General features: G+C 37.0%; 1 protein-coding gene across 2 annotated transcripts in view; it reads left to right on the forward strand.

The window, feature by feature from the left end:
- phlpp2 (PH domain and leucine rich repeat protein phosphatase 2) overlaps window positions 1–21,123 on the forward strand; it is a 201,850-nt gene that overhangs the window by 73,616 nt on the left and 107,111 nt on the right. For both annotated transcript variants that reach the window (XM_039763316.1, XM_039763317.1), the window contains exon 3: window positions 10,523–10,656. In XM_039763316.1, the coding sequence (XP_039619250.1) occupies window positions 10,523–10,656 (134 nt within the window). The remainder of the gene's footprint in view (window positions 1–10,522; window positions 10,657–21,123) is intronic.

Consider the following 21,123-nt stretch of genomic DNA (forward strand, 5'->3'; position numbering starts at 1 on the left):
TCTGAGGACTTCCTAAGCTACCACGGCACAAACCTTTAGGAAAAAATCATAACATGCAAGTATTATGTGTAAACTTGCACTGGCACACAGAATACTGGTTCACTGGTGCCATCATGTTTCCATCATGATGCAATTTTTATAGCAAACCCTTTAAATGAATGAGGAGCTTCATGCCTTCATGCCAAATGACCATGCTGTGCAAAAAAAGCATGTCCTCATACCATTGTATTCTGGGTAAGAATTAGATTTTTTTTCTGCCGATCATTGCGCATGTTGGTGTCAAGTGTGCCTTCCATCATATCATCTCTTGCAGGTCTGAACACAGTGATTATTGTTCACCTTGGGAAACCCTTCAAGAAGCAGTAATGCTGGAACTGAATTACATTAAATTGTCATTTTATGATACAATGAGATTCAGTGTGCAACTCCTCCATGAACTAATTTTAATATGAAGTAATACGATAAAAACAATGAAAAAATATACAATATGAAAGCATAAGTACAATATACATGTACATAGAGTGCAGATAGTGCAAATGGTTCATACAGTGGCTCAGGTTGTGCAATATTACAGTTGTAATGCAAGTTTATTATAAGATAATTCTAATTTTACATACAAACTGTTCTACCAGGAGCACTTGATGGACTGATTGAGTATGTATGTCGTTTTTGGGATGAAACTGTTTCTGAGCCTTGAGTTCCATACAGGAAAGGCTCATAAGTGTTTGCCAGATGGGAGAAGTGGAATCCATGCAGATGCTGGTGGCTTTCCTGAGGCAGCATGTGTTATGAGTGTCCTCTAGGGCCGGAAGCCGTATCCTAATATTCCTCTGTGCTCTTAACACAACCCGCTGTAGAGCCTACTGATCGGTTACTGTGCAGCTATGGTACCACACACAGATACAATGAGTTAAAATACTCTCAGTGGTGCAGCGATAGTAGGTCAGCAGCACCTGTCGAGGGAGGCCGGCTTTTTTCAGCATTCCTAAGAAAAATAGCCATTGCTGTGCCTTCTTCAGCTGTGCCATGGTGTTAGCTGTCCAAGAAAGGTCCCTAGATATCTATACCCCAGGAACCTAAAGCTTGACACACACTCCACCCTATCCACATTGATGAAGATTAGGGCATAATTCTCATCATGTAACCTTCTAAAATCAGTGATGAGTCTTCTGTGTGTTGAGGGACAGCCTTGCGGTGTACCCGTCCTCAGGGATATGGTGGAGGAGAGATGAAGGCCCAGCCATACCACCTAATGTCTCTGTGGCAGGAAGCTGAGGATTCATTTACATAGTATAGTATGCAAAGACCCAACTAGTGCAGTTTATGGATGAGCTGGCAGAGGACAAAAGTATTGAAAGCAGAGCTATAGTCTATAAATAGCACCCTTGTGTATGTGCCGTCTTTGTCAAGATGAATCTGGGCTATGTGCAGAGCAAGAGAGATGGCATCCTCTGTAGTTCTTTTTGCTCTGTAAGCAAATTGATATGAGTCTTCCAAACAACTGGTTCAAAAAACTTTGAGGGGAAAGAGAATGTTTTAGTATCAAGTTAGCCAAGAATGTTTCCAAATTGATCATTTTAAAATGCTACTGCTCTCCAGTTTCTCATTCTAAATTATTGTTGCATTTTAATCATGGAAAACCCCACAGCAGGTAAGATGGCCTGCTAATTCCATTGAGTAAAACGCTGTTATACAATGTGTTTACTGCTAGAAGTAAGATTTATTTTCAGTTGAGACATGGGACATACATGCAGATGTACATGGGATGATACAAAAAAGTAGGACTGCTGAACTTGATTGATCAGCCAAATCTTCTGGAACTTTAGTAAGACATTCTTTTATGACAGATTAAAAGGCAGGAACAAAAGATGCTCTAATTAGCTGCAGGAGACTTTCCAGAACAAGCAATCACTGAACAATCTTACTTTTGTCATAGATTCCTAGAACATACATTTGCTACATACATACAGAACAGGAGAAAAATCTAAGGGCACATGATGTTTAGTACGCATCCTGTTAGTTGTTTGTGAACTAAAGCACAATTAATGTACAATTCAGTCCAGCATGGAAGCCTATTATTTAGAGGCAACCTAATCTGCCTTTTTTATCTTTTGCCCATTATGAATATAATGAATACACACATAGCACAAAGTGTTCTCTGATGGACTAAAAATGCTTCCAAGATTGGTTTCTTCTTTATGCTCAGTGCTGTAAAGATATGTTCAGGCATTATACAAGCCTTGAGATGCAAAAAATACAGTTTGAAAAAGTGAATGATTGATAAAGGTACACTGGATTATTTTTATGCATTATACTACAGTAAGCTCATGTATTTTCAAAGTACTTGTGACTGCAATACATTAGTTTTGCATTCTAAATCTCTTACTCTGATCTCAGCACTCGGTCTGCTAACAAGATTTACAAGCAGAATGAAGTGAAGGCTCAATCAAGTGTGAAAAGAACTGGCTAGAAACTCATCTAATGAAAAGAGCCTTGAATCTCAAGAAATACAAAGGCTTGCTCATGTGTAAGCCAACTTAAAAAGAAAAGGAGGACAAGGTTTACTTATTTAAAAATAGCTGACAGTAGTATTGCTTGGTTTATGACAGAATAAATTATTTTCTGACTGTAATTTAAAAAAAACATATCTTTTGAATCTGTTAAAAATGTGACATAAATTATGTCACGGAATTTAAAATTTCCTATAATTGGCATATCAATTGGCAAATCAGAAATATAAATGTTTTTCATTTTGATTTAGAGTAGAAGAGACATTCAAATTATATATTTCTTTATCTTTCGATAAAGAGTTACATCAGTTTTGTGTGATATGGTATTTTTAACAGATGGTGGTACAGTGTCTAGAGCCAAATCTGGCAGGACTCTCTGGTTAAATGTCTTCTTTTTCCATGCACAAGGATTAGAGATATGGAGGCAGTGGTGACATTGGATCTCTTAAAGATTGCCTGTACAATTCCAGACCACTTGACCTGGCACCTGATATTACAACAACAACAACAACAACATTTATTTATATAGCACATTTTCATACAAACAGTAGCTCAAGGTGCTTTACATAATAAAGAATAGAAAAATAAAAGACACAATAAGAAAACAAAATATATCAACATTAATTAACATCGAATAAAAGTAAGGTTCAATGGCCAGGGGGGACAGAAAAAAAAAAAAAATCTGTAGGGATTCCAGACCATGATACCGCCCAGTCCCCTCTGGGCATTCAACCTAACATAAATGAAACAGTCCTCTTTGGATTTAGGGTTCTCACGGAAGGGCTTGATGAAGATGGTCACGTAGACTTCTGCCTTTTAATCCATCCATCATTGTTGGAGCATCATGAAGCTTTGAGTAGGTGGAGGTGGCGCAGGCCACCACCACAAAGAGACCGGAAAAAGAAATAGAAAAGAGAGTAGCGGTCAGTACGGATTTTAGAGCCACCATGAATAGTTATTATGAGGAAATTGAACATATAGAGTATCAGAATTAAGTTAAATTGAAGTTATAGAAAGGCCATGTTAAATAATGTGTTTTCAGCAGTGTTTTAAAGTGCTCTACTGTATCAGCCTGGCGAATTCCTATTGGCAGGCTATTCCAGATTTTAGGTGCATAGCAGCAGAAGGCCGCCTCACCACTTCTTTTAAGTTTAGCTTTTGGAATTCTAAGCAGACACTCATTTGAGGATCTAAGGTTACGATTTGGAATATAAGGTGTCAGACATTCCGATATATAAGATGGGGCGAGATTATTTAAGGCTTTATAAACCATAAGCAGAATTTTAAAGTCAATCCTGAATGACACAGGTAACCAGTGTAGTGACATTAAAACTGGAGAGATGTGCTCGGATTTTCTTTTTCTAGTTAGGATTCTAGCAGCTTCATTCTGCACTCGTTGCAAACGATTTATGTCTTTTTTGGGTAGTCCTGAGAGGAGTGCGTTACAGTAATCTAGTCGACTGAAAACAAACGCGTGAACTAATTTCTCAGCATCTTTCAATGATATAAGAGGTCTAACTTTACTTATGTTTCTTAAGTGAAAAAATTCTGTCCTAATGATCTGATTAATATGCGATTTAAAATTCAGATTACAGTCAACAATTACCCTAAGCTTTTACCTCCGTCTTGACTTTTAATCCTAATGTATCCAGTTTATTTCTAATAGCCTCATTGTATCCATTATTGCCAATCACTAAGATTTCAGTTTTCTCTTTATTTAACTTGAGAAAGTTACTATTCATCCATTCTGAGATACAAGTCAGACATTGTGTTAGTGAATCAATAGAGTCGGAGTCCCACTGTTGGTAGCAGCGCTGGAAGTCTTCAACCGGTATGGTCTTCAGCATGTCCGTTACACTCTTTTGGATGTTTTCTAAAGTCCAGAAATGACGTCCTTTGAGGACACGGACTGAGGTCAGGTGAATAAGGGAGCTGTGGAACCACAGGAATGCCTTTTGAGGTTAAAAATTCTGTTATGGAGAGGGCAGTGTGACATGGGGCGTTGTCATGATGGAGCATCCATTTGTCTGCAATGTCTGGTCTCACGCGAATGACCCTTTTTCTGAGCCTTTCAAGGACGTCTTTATAAAAATTCTCCAAGCTTAACACAAAATTTAATGGCACAACGTTGCTCCAAATTCCGCTGTTCCATTTTGCGTGACGCACAACCAAAACACAACTTCACTAATAGCAGTCACAAAAATCACGTAGTTAACGGAAGGAGTTGAAACTCGCACTGAGCTATGGGAGGGTACTGATACATGTGCTCTATCAAGGACAACAGCGCAGCGTTGCCAGATCGCTTGCAGTGTTGCCAGTCTCATTACTTTTCTGCCACATCTCGTATACAGGTATGAACTAACAGAGGATAAACACAGAGCACAAAACATAAGTCTGTTAGCTTGGTTTTCTTTTCCTCCCTCCCATTAAGGGGACACAAACTGAATTATATTTCCCTTTACTAATTGTGACCTAAAGAATTGGCCAACAAAACTTTCTTCATTCAGAGCTGTGTTTTAAATGCTTTGGTAAGATTAGTGGTGCTTTAGCTTGTTGAATCGATTAAACGTTTCTTAACTTCTAAATGTCTATTGCTTGCTTATTTTAGAATGGCATTGATTCTCTCCACACCTCGTTTGTGCTCACACCTCCTCCTCTCCTTTGAAAGGGTGGTGTTTTTGTTACACACTGGCTGAAGTTGCTATATGACTGTGTGTCAGTAGCAGTGGTAGAATTAATGGAAGGAGCTCTTGTGAATTTTTTTTTTTAATTAGTTCTAGAAGGAGAAAGTTGTTAAAGTTAAAGATTTACCTGTCACGAGTTACTGGTTTCTATTCAAGCAACTCAGACTATCAGAAATATATATTCGCTAAAGGCACATGGGTATTCTTTAGAAATGGCAGCCATTATTGGCTAGGTTTGCCATATGAAACTGGTATTAGGTGTTTTACAATGTGTGTGTAACCTCAAGATGAGGATTAATACTCAATGACTTACTTGTTTTGAAAAAAATGGATGTATTTAGTACATTTTTAGGCTTTGGTTATCTGACCGGGTCCCATGCTTCATTATAAAATGCCAGGAGAGGCTATGTATTTCACTCTACACTAGGGATGTCACAAGAATGGATATTTCAGTACCAGCCTTTTTACAGTATCGGTTGTACTGAGAAAATTCGGTACTGCACTCATACATGACTTCAAGTTGACAAACTACTCTGGAAGGCACAATAATGCATTATAAAAACAGAGTAAGAACTATGTATGAAAATGGCTCACTGTGGTGATGATACAGCACTTCATCAACACATGTTAAAAAGAAAAAGAGTAGATGTCATGTCTGGAAATGCTAAAGAATTTCAGTGCGTGAATGCCAGAATCATATTGGTTATTTAAAAAAAAAAAAGCAGAACACAGAAACAGGCTAGTGTTATTTCCATTTTTTATCTTATTTTGGAATTAGTTCAGAAGCTGATTTGTGTGTGCTTTGGGAGCAAAGTAATATTACTGATCAAATGAGGTGTAATTGTTTAGCTTGTATTGTTGTGCATTTATATCAAGATGAATTATTTTTAAAAAGTGTCTTACACAGCCTTAATAAATGAACAGAGGCTACTCATTCATTTTCTAATTGTAACGAGCACTTCTACAGATCCATCAGTATAAGCATCTGTCCATTTTCTAACCGGCGTATACATTTCAGGGTCATGCTAGGGTGCGACTCACTTCCATTAACAGTTATGCATTTAAGAGTATGGGATGTGGGAGGACTGGCAACACAAACAACAGTTGTAGCAAGGAAATATTGACATCAGATTAAAAAAAGTGACTAGTTGACTTGTGTGCACCAGCAATGACATGAGTTGCTCCATTTGTTAACACCAAAAAAAATATAATTTAGTGCTTCAATGCTTTAAAGGACAAGGCACATCTCCCTATTAGAATAACATGTACTGTGCTGACAGAGATGCCTGATCGCTGAAACACACAGTTAGTAGTATAACAATCAAAACTGAATACTTCATTGATAAACACGAATCTGTAAACACTGAATTTCCGTCATTCATTTGTCCTTTGAAGGCAAATCATACACAAGTATAACTGTCAGTTATGACATTGCAATGACGATCAGTGGTGATTCTATGTCAGTCGCTAAGGATTCTCCAAGGACAAACTCACTCTCCCACTTGGTCGATAGGTGGAGATTCTCCAAAGGTGAAAGATCTGATGATCGTCATGGAATGAGTTTCAGAATCACTAAGAAGGGCAATACTTGGTTGCAAGAAAAAAGTTTAATAAGTTCTGGTGTAACCTGTAAGCGAAAGCATATGTAATATATTTGAATAGTACATTGTAGAATGTAATGCTGTCTCATAACTATACATTTATTGAGTACAGGTAATGACAGCCCAAATAATTTTCATATTCTGGATTTGTACACAGGCATAGGCAACAGCAAACTGTAATCACTCATTCAAGAAACCTTAAAAACATCAAAACAAAGACTTTCAACAGGAGGTCTGAAATAAAAAATTAATGAAATACTGACAAGTTTGATTTCACACAGGAAGCTTTAAAGTTGGGACAAATGTAAAAAAGGAGGGGCAGATTTGGAAAATTAAAGCACCTTGAGTTTCTGACATTTGAAATTTGGATTAATTTGAGTAATGTGTTAATATTACTCTTTAGATGTATTTTTTAACCAGCTTAATGATGCAAATGTTACAAACCTAACAAATTGTTTCACTGATGAACAACACTTTAAAAGCATGTTGTTACAAAAAAAAGCTTTAAAGACTTGGTTTAATTGGAATTCTGGAGTTATCTTGAAATTTGCTAATTTAACAATTCCTTGTTTCAAATTTTATATTTAGTATGGATTTTTAAGCAGGAGTTTTCGGTTACAGGACAGAAGATATCAGATAATAAATATAAAATCTGCACTTCCTAGGATAAATCAGGTAGTACATATTATATCATTCTTTAAAAACCCTCTTCTGAAATCCCCCTAAGACTATAAGCCCCATTTGTTGTTACACTTGGGCTGGGGAGCTCCATTTCTGCCACACATTAAAATTCAATCCTTGCCAGTACTTAAATGATGGTTGGGTAACCACTTAATGGATTCACCAGTAATTTAAAGCTGTTGTTACTGTTAATATTTATATATTTTATATTTTATTACAGAAAAAGGCACAATACTATTCACTTTACTAAATGGATGTACTTTAATTAAAACTCATTGAATGGGATTTCTGTTTTTGCTGTGGTACCGGAAGGTATCAAGTATTGTGCAATTTCACTGATGCTGGTATAGAATACAAAAATTCTGGTATTGTGACATCCCTACTCCACACTATCACTATTCTTCTTCTAGCGATGGGTAATTTAACAATGAAATTGAAGTCTGACCTTTACTTTTGCCTGAAGTACCTCTATGTGAAATCAGCCTTTATGGAGAAACAAGAATTTTTGCTGTAGTTTGGTTTACTTTCGTTCAGGGCACTTTAGGGTTTTCTAGCCAAATGTTTTTACGACTGGAGTTGTTCATTGTGAACCACTGGTTGCAAATGTGATAGGCAATGTTGGTGCAGTCTTGCATTTGTTAGTATTCTGTTTATGGTCCAATTTCTGGAGAGTAATTTAAGTATTTTGATGTTCTGTTACTCAATTTGCCACTTCTGCCGCAATTTTTTCTTGGGCTCCCAATGATAAACTTCCTATAATGTACAACCATTTTACCAAAGACAAACTGTTCAGCTTCTGTCAAACTCAAAGATGCCAAATTTGTTGAAATGAATCTTTGAATCATTCTTGGTATGAAGTAGTTGTAGCACTAGCATCCTGAACATCTGTCATTGCTAGGTTATCTCCTTTATATGACAACCCAAATGTGTGGCCTTGCATGGCATCAATGTCAGGCACAAAAAATAATTTTATTCCCTGATCATGCTTATTTTTTTTTTCTAAACCAATGTTTCCTTAATGGAATTAGAATTTTTTTTCACTTACTACCTTTATACAGGGTGGTCCAGATCTGATTATGCAGATCCAGATCGTCTGGATGACTTTGATTTATGCGGGGACGATTCCAGTTCGGTGCAAAGACGATTCTTCATGTTGTCAGTTCGCACACTTCTCGATGGTCCGGGATTTTTCGGGTGATTTTCTATGTAATAAACTTAATAAGTTATAGCGTATTGAAAATTGCATAATTAGATCTGGACCACCCTATATAATTGGAATACGTTTGATGAATATATGCCTTTTACTACAGTTATTTTTACTGTGACACATTAGTACAAGAATGAAAATGTGAAATGAGAGAAGTATTCATTTAAAAGGAAACTGAAAGCAGGATATTATATAGCTTGACAAGAGCCATCATTTCTCTTTGTTTTTTCCCTTATTTAACAACGGTGTGCTTTTGATTTTGTGTAGAATAATTCAGTATGCAAAACCATGTACTATTGTCCTGAATTATTATAAGATGGTCACTTGTGTTGAGATAAAGATGACATAAACTTGCCAGAGGCAAATCTTTGCCATAAATTTAGTTTATAGCTAAATTGTACATATCCTGTGAGCTACAAATACACCTTGAACTGCTTTCAATGTTTTTGCAATGACATGCTGTTTAATAGCATTTTCACAACATACAGGGCTATTCAAAATGAAAGAGCAGATTTCAGAAATGTATTTCAAACTAACTGTATAAAACAGAAACACATTCTGCACCTCACTGGATAGAGGAAAGTTCAAAGTTTGATCCTACAGTCCTTGAGGTTGCATGCACTAAACATGATCACCATGTGTAGCGCAACAAACATTAAAACAGTAGACCATTTCTTGCCACACATTAGTTAACTGGTCCCTAGTTACTGAATTCAAAGCTTCCTCAATTCGATGTCACAAATTTTGAAGACTAGCGGGCATAGGTGGAACAAACACTCTTTCTTTAATATACCCTCATAGATACAAATCGCAGGGGGTAAGGTCTGGAGACCTGGGAGGCCATAGATGATGAGCAAGATCTTATTGTCCACTTCTTCCAATCCATTGTCCTGGAATGGTGTCGTTCAGGTAACGCCGGACCTCCAAGTGGAAATGCTACTATAATATAAACAAGAAACAGCGCTCGGTGGCATTCACTGGTACTTTTAGGCAGGCTTTTAAACTTTGAACTTTCTTCAATGCAGTGATGTGCAGAATGTGTTTCAGTCTTAGAAAGTTTGTTTGAAAAAAATTTTTGAAATCTGCTCTTTCATTTTAAATAGCCCTGTATTTGTTTAGATTTATGTTACCAGTTTAGAAACTAATGAAAGAGATTCTATAAAATTTTAATTGTCTAAATGTCTGAAAATAATTAAGGCATTTAGATATTTAAACCATAATAACAAATACTTAAAACAGTACTTGTCATTATTACAGATGTAAAAAAAAACAAATCAGTTCAGGGCATTTATGTTGTACAAGGGTACAAAGATGTTGTATGTGAACAAGTAAATAAAATAACAGCATTTTCAAATACTATTAATTCAGCATAGGGTTACTGAGGATGAAGCATGTACTGAGAATATTGGGTTCAAGACAGGAAAAGGTATTAGACATGCTATTAGTTTCCCACATAGCACGTTTTGAGTAGCCTGGTCTGAAAAGACAGTCTATGGATTGAGAATGAAAATCCATGCATTATGACCCTGTAACTTGGAAAGAATATGGAGTCTCAAAACACACAATGACTAGATGTGGGATAAGAAAGCAAGGTGCAGAATTTGTTAGAAAGCTACATTAACTACTCTGCCACAGTGCCACCTAGTAAATAAAATAAAATGTGTAGGAAAGCAGTATATTATTGGCTTCGTGAAAAGAATACCAAGGATAAAATGCTTCTGGAACAGAATTGTAAACTACTAGTGCATTATCAGTTTTATTTATAGTATGTTTGCATTTCTAGCAGTTTTTATGCTTGAATAGAAGTATTAACATTTACCTATTTTGTGTTCATTTTAGGAAGTTAGATAATTCTGAGCGCCCACTACAAATATTTTATGATTACCTGTCTGCCATAGGCTATGAGGAACCAGCGTGCATACAAAAAGAAGCTGCCAATTCTGATTTTAGCTGCATGATCCGCTTCTACAGTGGTAAGTTGTATTTCTATCAGTCAGTTTATATTTTCAGACAATGTTCATTTTGGTGAAGGGAAAATGATACAAATTAATTATTATTAAAACAGAATATCTCTAGGTTGTGGAAAAACAATGAGATTCATCATGAATGTGCAGATGACAAATTTGTAGAAATTGCATGAGGCAATCATATCAACATGGACCAGACTCTCCAAATCTTGTGGAATCCATGCAACAAAGAATTGAGGCTGTTTTGAGATCACAAGGAGGCCTTACCCACTATTAATACAGTGTTCCTAATAATTTGCTCAGTAAATGTGTCTGTGTGTGTATAAATATATATATGTTGTAACGGAATGGCCGGACGCACTAAATTTGCTTCTTTAAGGCACTGCCTCCCCCAAGATGGCAGGTTTCCCTGCAGTGTAGTGGTGCCCCAAAATCCCCGCAGGGCTCCATGGGAAATGGAGTTCGGTATTGCAGCCGATGCTGTGGAAGGAATGATGGGAGACAAGGTTCTCACCTGACCTGGAAGTGGTGGCAGGTCATGTGGATGGAAAATCAGAAGCACTTCCAGGTTGAACAACATATAAAGGACCGCTGTGGACCCAGCCAGGGAGCCTGAGTCGGGAGGAGGTGGACAACGTTTTCTGTGTGGTGTGGAGGAGGAAAAAGAAAAGAAAGAGAATTATTGTGGCTGATTATTTGTTTGCCTGTTTATTTTTGGATGTTGTGGCTAGAAAGCACTGCAGAAGGAAGAAAAAGAAATAAATTAATTCCTAGTGCTTTTATCCTGTGTTCTGCATGTCTGTCGGTTGGGTTGGAGGAGCAACAGTACCCTCTAGTGTCCACAAGATATATATATATATATATATATATATATATATATATATATAGTAATCCCTCGCTATATCGCGCTTTGACTTTCGCGGCTTCACTCTATCGCAGATTTTAAATGTAAGCACATCTAAATATATATCACGGATTTTTCGCTGGTTCGCTGCTTTCTGCGGACAATGGGTCTTTTAATTTATGGTACATGCTTCCTCAGTTTGTTTGCCCAGTTGATTTCATACAAGGGATGCTATTGGCAGATGGCTTAGAAGCTACCCAATCAGAGCATGTATTACATATTAACTAAAACTCAATGATATAAGATATGCTTCCTGCGCGGTGCTTGATTGTTTGCTTCTCTCTACCTCTCTCATTCTCTCTGCCTGACGTAGGGGGTGTGAGAAGAGGGGCTGTTTGCACAGAGGTTGTTTGCTTAGAAGATACGGACGCTCCTCTACAAAATGCCGCATTATTGCGGTGCTTCTGTATACTTAAAAGCACGTATTGATTTTTTGATTGTTTGCTTTTCTTAGCGAGCGCTCTCTCTGACATTCTCTGCTCCTGACGGCGCTCCTTTATGACGGCGCTCATTTGAAGATAAGATATGTTTGCATTCTTTTAATTGTGAGAAAGAACTGTCATCTCTGTCTTGTAATGAAGCACAGTTTAAACGTTTGACTAAAGGTTGTTATTTCATGTCTAGGGAGCTCTAATAATGTTAACAGGTTGGGAGAGTTTATAAGGGCTTAAAATATATAAAAATAACCATACAAACATATGGTTTCTACTTGGCGGATTTTCACCTATCGCGGGGGGGTCTGGAACACAACCCCCGCGATCGAGGAGGGATTACTGTATATATACAGTATATAGGGTGGTCCAGATCTAATTATGCAATTTTCATTACGCTATAACTTAAGTTTATTACATAGAAAATCACCCGAAAAATCCTGGACCATCGAGAAGTGTGCGAACTGATGACATTCATCTTCACGCTGAACTGGAATTGTTCCCGCATAAATCAAAGTCATCCAGATGATCTGGATCGGCATAATTAGATCAGGACCACCTTGTATAACCCTACCCCTAACTTCTAGGGCAACTCTCCTGCAACCACTATTGAAAGGAAAGTTAGTAAAAAAAACAGACAAACCTATGTAATGGATAAATGTACATACCAACTTAACTATTACTGTTACAATGTGATTCAGATGATGCGGCAGTCCTTGTCCTCCTTGACCTGTCCGCTGCCTTTGACACCATTGACCATGAACTATTGCTGATGCGGCTCGAACATCTTGTTGGGATTAAAGGGGCTGCTCTTAACTGGTTCAGGTCATATTTAACTGGTAGACACTTTTCAGTGACCTTAAATTCTTCTTTTTCATCTACTGTTCCTCTTAACTATGGTCTTCCTCAGGGATCCATTTTGGGTCCTATTTTATTCTCTATATACCTTCACCCTATTGGAGCTATTTTTAGGAAATTTAACATTTCTTTTCACTGCTATGCTGATGATATTCAGGTTTATATACCCGTCTGCAACTCTGCAACAAATCAACTCCACAACTGTCCGTCTGAACTAAGATCCTGGATGGCCAATAATTTTCTTGATCTAAATCAAAATAAAACAGAGGTGCTTATAGTGGGTCCACCAGCTAAAGCCCAAATTGGTCTTGGACTTCTCGGCTCTTTCTCTGCCTTTTCCAAACCTCAAATCTGCAATCTTGGTGTTACGTTTGATAGTAACCTCTCTTTTGAGAAACAAGTAAATTCTGTAGTCAAGAGTTGCTTTTTCCAACTTCGTCTATTAGGTAAGATAAAGCCTTTTTTATCTTCTAAAGATCTTGAGAAAGCTACTCATGCTTTTATTTTTTCTCGCCTCGATTATTGCATTTCGCTGTATTCTGGGATTAGCAAATCTCTGATACACAGGTTACAGTTGGTCCAAAATGCTGCTGCTCGCTTTCTGGTTGGGGCAAGGAAGTATAACTCTGTTTCTCCTATTTTAGCTTCTTTACACTGGCTGCCTGTCAGTTTTCGAACTGAATTAAAATCTTGCTGCTAGTTTTTAAATCTTTACATGGGCTTGCTCCTGCCATCCAGAGTGCTTAGATCTTCAGGTCAGTTGTCTCTTGTTGTCCCTCGTACCAAATGTAAAACCAAGGGGGGCAGGGCCTTTCCAGCTGCTGCCCCTCGCCTGTGGAACTCTTTACCTCATCATATTAAGGAGTCGTCTACAATTGAACTGTTCAAAACAAGATTAAAAACTCACTTCTTTTCACTTGCATTCAGTGACCTTCAGTAACACTGATGGTTTTCCTCTTTGTGATCATATAACATTATTTCTGTTTATCATCTATCTTATTTTATGTTCATGTAATTTATGACTATTTATGTTTTATTGTTTATTGTTTTTGTTTTTTTATTTTTCTTTTATTCTATTATTGTAAAGCACTTTGGCCGCAGCATTACTATGTTGTTTTAAATGTGCTATATAAATAAATTGACATTGACATTGACAATGTATTGCCTACCAAGAGATTGATGAGAGCAAAGGCACCATCATACACCATCAAAATGGAATACCGCATTTGAACACCAGTATGCACCTAACCAATTTCGATAAACATTGAGATATACATGCTGAGGTGTGACTGTTAAATGCCTAAATCCAGCATCTCGGGAACAGCTGTTGGTTTGAGGTTTTCACACGTTACAGTCTCTATGGTACATAGTGGATAATGCAATAAACAAAAGCAGATCCACAGTTCTTTCGGCCAAAAACACCTTGTCAATGAAAGATGTCAAAGGAAAATGGCCATATTCAATTTATTGCAAAAGCTGGAAATACTCTAACAGCAGTTCTTTACAACAGTGGTATGTAAAAAGTTCTCTCTGAACACAGATTGCTACCTTAAAGTATGTGGACTCTGCCAGCAGAAGGCCACTTTGAGTTTCATTTTTCTCATCTAACAATAGGAAGGCTACAGTGGGCACATCCCTCCATCTATCCATCCATTTTCTAAACCTCCTTATCCAGAGCAGGGTTGGAGGGAATCTGCAGCCTATCCGAGTAAGCATCAGGTGCAAAGCAGGAATAGTCCCTGGACATGGCGCTAGTCCATCATGATCACCAAATCTAGGTCATTAAAGATTAAAAAAAATGTTGTCTGATCTGGCAAATCTCATTTTTTGCTGCACAGATGCAGATAGTAGTGTTAGAATTTGATATAAATAGCATGAATGTATTAATCCATCCAGCTTTTTGCCTTTATAGCAGCAGTAGAGTAACAGTGAGAGGAGTGCTATGCTTAACACATATTAGGCCTCTTAAACTACAGTATCATTTGAATGCTATATTATCGCCAAGCATTGCTGATAAATGTATTATTTAATGGGTACAGTCTTAAGTTTTTTTTCCAATGGATACTTCCAGCAGGGTAATGCACCTTGTCACAATACACTTGTCATCTTAAGCAGGTTCTATAGACATGACTGTGACCTCAGTTTACCCAAATGCCTAAATAGTCTCCAGATCCCAATATGACAGACAATAGTAGTCTTGTAGCATTATGTGGGAACAAACAAACATCTACATGGACTGCATAATATTATAGGACACACTCTGGACCCCCAGAAGAAGTAGCATCTATCTATCTATCTATCTATCTATCTATCTATCTATCTATCTATCTATCTATCTATCTATCTATCTATCTATCTATCTATCGAGCTTCTGTAAAAAGCCAAATATCCCCCTGGGGACAAATAAAGTTCTATCTATCTATAGACATATGCTACCTGCTAACCATTTTCGATTCTCCTAAAATGAGTAATTGTAAAAATTAATCTTTGATTGTAGAAGAATAGTTTAAGTTAAAAATGTAATGTTGCCTATAGAGAGAATATAAAATTATTGTGAGCTTTAAAATAAAGTATGGAAAGCACAGTGAGATGGAATCATTGTGCTAGAAAGCACTGCCAAGCAAACCTCAATGTGAAACACTGTTTATGTTGTCTTCTTGTTAGAACAGAAAACAGTATCACCTATACAGAGTGTATTCTTTTATTCTCAAAAAACATATTCAATTTAACTTAAATTTTAAGGTAGGCAAAAAATAATAATATGAAATAAAGAATTAAAACATATTATAACAATAATCAAAATATGTAAGTGAAAGTAGTAGTAAGAGGTAAGCAGCAGAGGAACAAAACACTTCACAGGTCTCTGTGCCTCCCTGGGAACAAACATAAATTTGGACAATGTTAATTAAAGTTTGCTGTTTATTTCTCTTTTGAATGTATTATGTCTCCATTTTAAAATAGAGCTAATTTTACCTTCGGGAATTCTGAATAGTGTTTACTCAATATACCTATTTCCAATAAATAATAGAATGAAAAACTGTGATTTTTACATGGTTTGTTCAAGCATTCTGAAATATTTTGGCAGGAAAAAAACATGTATGTTATTTTGCAAAAATGACACATCAACCTTTAGCAAATGTGATTAGAGAAGAGGGCATGCATCTTTGTTGTATATATTTTGCTGGCATTTCATTTTATGTAATCTGCTTCAGTGAGTCATCACTAACTGATACAAACTGTGACCTGATTTTTACCATGTCACTTGGCTAGTCACATGGCTGTTAAAAATGCTCATATAGCTATGAACATTAATTTAAGAATTTATTAGAAACATCCATCCATCCATTATCCAACCTGCTATATCCTAACTACAGGATCATGGCGGTCTGCTGGAGCTAATCCCAGCCAACACAGGGCGCAAGGCAGAAAACAAACCCCGGGCAGGGCACCAGCCCACACACACCAAGCACAATTTAGAATTGCCAATACACCTACCAGGGAGAACATGCAAACTCCACACAGGGAGGACCCGGGAAGCGAACCCGGGTCTCCTAACTGCGAGGCAGCAGTGCTACCCACTGTGCCATTGTGCCACCCTTATTAGAAACAACCATTTACAAATTAAGCGAAAATTTAGTTGCTTCCTTAAAATTAGGACGGTCATATGATTTTTTGCTGAATATTTTCAGTGTAATGAACCAAATTATTAATATTTTTCTTAGAAATGTGCATGTATCTGTATTTATATATATATGCATCATCTGGGAAGAGGCTGACACTTCTGAATATTATAGGGACTGCTTAGTTTCATTAGGTGGTAATAGAGTGTGAAGTATATATTCTGTTTAACAGACTAGGGGGCGATTCTCACTTCACACACCAACACCCATTTTTGGTTTTCCGCATTCACACTTTTTAAGACTTTTTTTTTCTTTGAATTGTTGCTATTTCATTAGTTTCACCTTTATTTCAGAACTTCTGTAAAAACAATATTTGGAATCTTTGGAATCCCAATATGCTGAATCTTTTAAATGAGGTCAGTGAGACATGTGTTTAATGACTTTGTACCATAATTCATGATAAGTTTCTCTGTTTGGATTTTTGGCACAGACAAAATGATCGACATCATCAGCAGTTAATTTTGCAAAGTAACCAATAAATGCATGTGAGGTAAACCACGTTTTTGAAAGTCTCTGACTTAAAACTTCAAAGCCTTACAATATTTACATACTTCTGACATATCACCTATGGCCATATATTCGATCTCTATTTGCCTTTTCGTTATTTCTCAGAGTAATAATTTCTTTGCACTAATGCAGTGTTTGCTTTCTTTGTTTTGACACTCGTTTTTTTCTGCTTTCATATTCCGTATCTTGCTCTGCATGTGTTTCGCACCTACGTTTTTTTTGACTCTTTTGAATTCCAGTTTTCATTATCTCTAACCTGCTCTACATGTGTTTCGCCCCCATGTTTTTTAACCTCCTTATGACGTTTTACTTTGTTTTCTACTCTGTCTTTTATTTCTGACCTCACTTTGTCCTGCTTTTTTTCAATGACGCCTGGTCCATGGTGATTATTTTCCCTTTTTCGAGTAATAATTTCTGTTTGTTTGCGCTACTGCAATCTTTACTTTTTTTTATACTTTCTAATTTTCCTACTTTCATATTCTTTAACTTTCTCCACATGTGTATTGTGCCAACTTTTTTTTTTTGAGCCTTTCGAATTCCACTGCTTTCATAATCTCTAACCTGCTCTGCATGTGTATAGCACCAACGTTTGTAAACGTCTTTATGAAGTTTTACTTTGTCTTTTACTCTGTCTTTTAATTCTGAGCCCGATTGGACGTGCTTTTTTTCAATTCAACTTGTTCTGGGCTGATAATTACTTTCCTTATTCTCTGAATTTGCACCTAGATTATTCTTTTTTTTTTTTTATCTCTCAAACGTTTTTGCGTCTCTTTTGTCCACGCTACTTTCTTCTTCGCTTAGTCGTCTACGTTTCATTTATAACATATTGTCCTTATACGCTTTATATGCACTGAGAGCCCAGGATCTGCATTTGCTGAAACCCTTTATACGACTGAGTGTTTTACAGCCCATGGTCTTATTTGATATTGGTTTTAAGTAGGGCGTATCTTGCAAGAATCTCATTTTCTACGTCCCCGCGAGATGGTCCTGGGTCAATCTCTTGGCACAAAGTCTCATGTTTAAGGTCCCCGCGAGACGCTCCGTGGCCAATCTCTTTTGTCTCACAGGTCTTTTAAGTGTCTTCCATGATCTTCAGGATTTTTTTTTTATAATAGATGATTATCCTTATTAAATATTATGCATTTCAATGTGCTTTTGAAGGAAAAGGCTCAAGAACAGCATCAGGTTGTATTTGGCAGTATAAATATAATTGCAGAGTGGTGTGAAATGCATTTTAATTTGCTTATTTCAGTTTTTATTTGTAATTCAGCAGCATAAAATCATGACTGTATACTACTTTTGTTGAATTATCTTATTGTCACCTTTTACTCTTTCCTTATAGCTTACCTGATATTCAGCCAATATTGAATACATTCTGGTTTTTGGAATTTTTTTTTTTTTATTTTTTAATTTGCTCTAGTCACTTTACATTTTTGCTACAGCAGTCTGATTTTCCAACAAAGGATATTATTTTTGTAGAAATAGTAGTGTATATTTATAGTATTTATCTTTTGTGTAATTCAGGAAAAAGTGAAAGAAATCCAAGGCATTTTTCTCATAATGACTGCTATTTTGAGCCATGCAGTTACATGACAGGTGTGGAAATCAGTCATTGTTAGTTTCCTTATGTGGGGTGCAGCAGAGTTACTTACTTTTATTGATAATGTGCTTTATTAGGTAAACGTTAAAAAGTAAGACTTGCAACTCAGCCCACTTAAAGGAATAATTAAGGATTAGCTGTTTGAATACCGATTTAGCAATTATTTTTGCTAGCTTTGCTCACCATTAAACTAGTAAACTTCTACCTTTACAATATATATGCTCACTGCTGAAAGCATTCTAGTGGCACATCAGGCTGTAAGTGTTGCATTTGTAAGCTTAATCCAACATAAAATTGCAAAACACAAATCTATATATATACTGTTGTAGAGGTTTATGGCATGTTTTTAAATAGGAAGGGGCCAGAATATGAAACATAGTCAATATAAGCAGGCAAAAGTCAAAACCAGAAAGTCCAGCATATTTTCTTCAAACAAGCTGCATCATGTTTGACTTGTTACGGACTGCAAGCCTCTTGTTTTTAGTCCAGTTTGGTCCAGGACTTGCCTTCAAAAACAGTCTGACCAATGTTCAATGATAACGGACTTAGAAATTATTTAATTTAACTGGGATACTTACTTCCTGCTCCATTTAGTCACACAACCAGGCCCATTGAGTAGAAAAACCTTTGCATGAGAATTTTTTGAGATACATATTTTTTAAAATATACATTGTGGAACGGGACCCAGACACAGACAGATGGACATTGTAGTTCACCCAACACACGTTTATTATTTACAATATTTACAGTACGGTTTAGTGCACAAACCCAGTGCCTCCAGCACCGATCCCCCAAAGTCCAGGCCCCCCAGTCCTTTGTGCCTTCCTTTTTGGGCCGCCTCCAGTCCTCTTTCCAGCTTCGTCCTTCTTCCACCTGACTTCCGCCCCCGACTGTTGGGAGGCGGCCCCTGTTATCACGCCCCGGATGGGCTCCAGCTGCTTCCCGGCATTCGTTCACGGACACGCCCCAGTGTGGCGGAAGTGACGGCTGCGCACCCGGAAGCCCTCCGGGTGTCCCCTGTCTTCTTCCCCAGCAAGTGCTGGGCTCCAGGGTTCTTCAGGCACCGGGGCGCATCCTGGCGGTGGCCGCTGCCCCTACAGGGTTGGGCTTCCAAGCCCCCTACCCGAGGCCACCAACAAAACCAGAGCAGTCGCCCCCTCGTGGTCGGGAGGAGGCACCAGCCCTCCTCCGGTCCTCTCGGGCGTCCCGGCTGGGCTCTACCCCCAGTCGCCTGTGACAACATGTACACATACATGCGCAAAGAAATTTGTAAATAAAGATAGATGATAGCTTATTTGTCCTATCAGTGCATATTGTTGATGACAAAGGGAAATATATTAATACACACACCTAGTTCTATAAAAATCGTCATGAACAGTAACATCCAGCCACTGCATGTCTTTGCAGCTTTTTCACTTTGACCCAACATGTTTAGTCAGTCAGTCAGTCATTTTCCAACCCGCTATATCCTAACATGTTTAGTTTAAAATAAAATATTATTGAAGTTGTTAATTTGATTTCCCATTTATAATATTTTAACATTTATTTATGTACATCAAGTTAAATTACTTGTTTCTGTATTATTTTACAGTACAATCGGTTGTAGTATACTGTAAAATCTTCTGCCAATGATTACCTGCGCTATAACTAACGTGTATTTACATGTAAATACTGTACAGACCATTCCATACTGATATTTTAATGTGATACTGCTGTATTGTTTAAAATGTTAGCAGTGGTTGCAAGTTGGGATAAGTCAAATTTAGTTTTGGTCTTTCGCCATTAACATTACTGTAGATTAAAAATTAAAAGTGTAGAGCTTAGTATGGTCCAATCTTTTGAAATGATTTTCTTACATATCATCAGTATATTCATGAGATTCTACCAAGAATCTAGATGAATCAATTATGCATAAAATCTGAGAAAATTGAATTTGACAGGTCATCAGTGGAATTATTGTCCAACAGGCCTTAGTATGGTCTCAACTAAGGTCCAAGTTATTGAAAATTGAAAAGTCACGTCTTTAACAGGTTTGAAGGTTTATGGGTATTGACAATTAGTATAGAATGTTTATTAAGGGTTTTAATTCAGTCATAGCCCCCATTTCTGCCTTAACTAAGAAATCATCTCAAAAATGATGCTAGATACCTGACACCTAAGAAGTCTTTAAAAACTTGAAGTAATTATTTACATGTGTACCAAGCCATTTGATTTGGAAGTGAATGCAGGAAAACTACACTTTTGTTCACTTTTTTAAAATTCATAGTGGCTGAACAGAATTATAATGTATGCTAGGAATAAAACTATTTTTTGAGGAATGGTGTAACCAGTTGGTGGGTGCAAAATATTCCTTTTGTGATCTTAACAGACCATAAAAATTAAATGTATTTGAAAACGCTAAAATAGTTCAGTGCCAGACAGGCAAGACTAACATTGTTCCTCAACAATTTTAATTTTGTACTTTCTTAATTGGTTGGAAATAAGAGTTTAGAA

This window comes from Polypterus senegalus, chromosome 9 (genome assembly GCF_016835505.1).
Source record: "Polypterus senegalus isolate Bchr_013 chromosome 9, ASM1683550v1, whole genome shotgun sequence".
Classification (NCBI taxonomy): Eukaryota; Metazoa; Chordata; class Cladistia; order Polypteriformes; family Polypteridae; genus Polypterus; species Polypterus senegalus.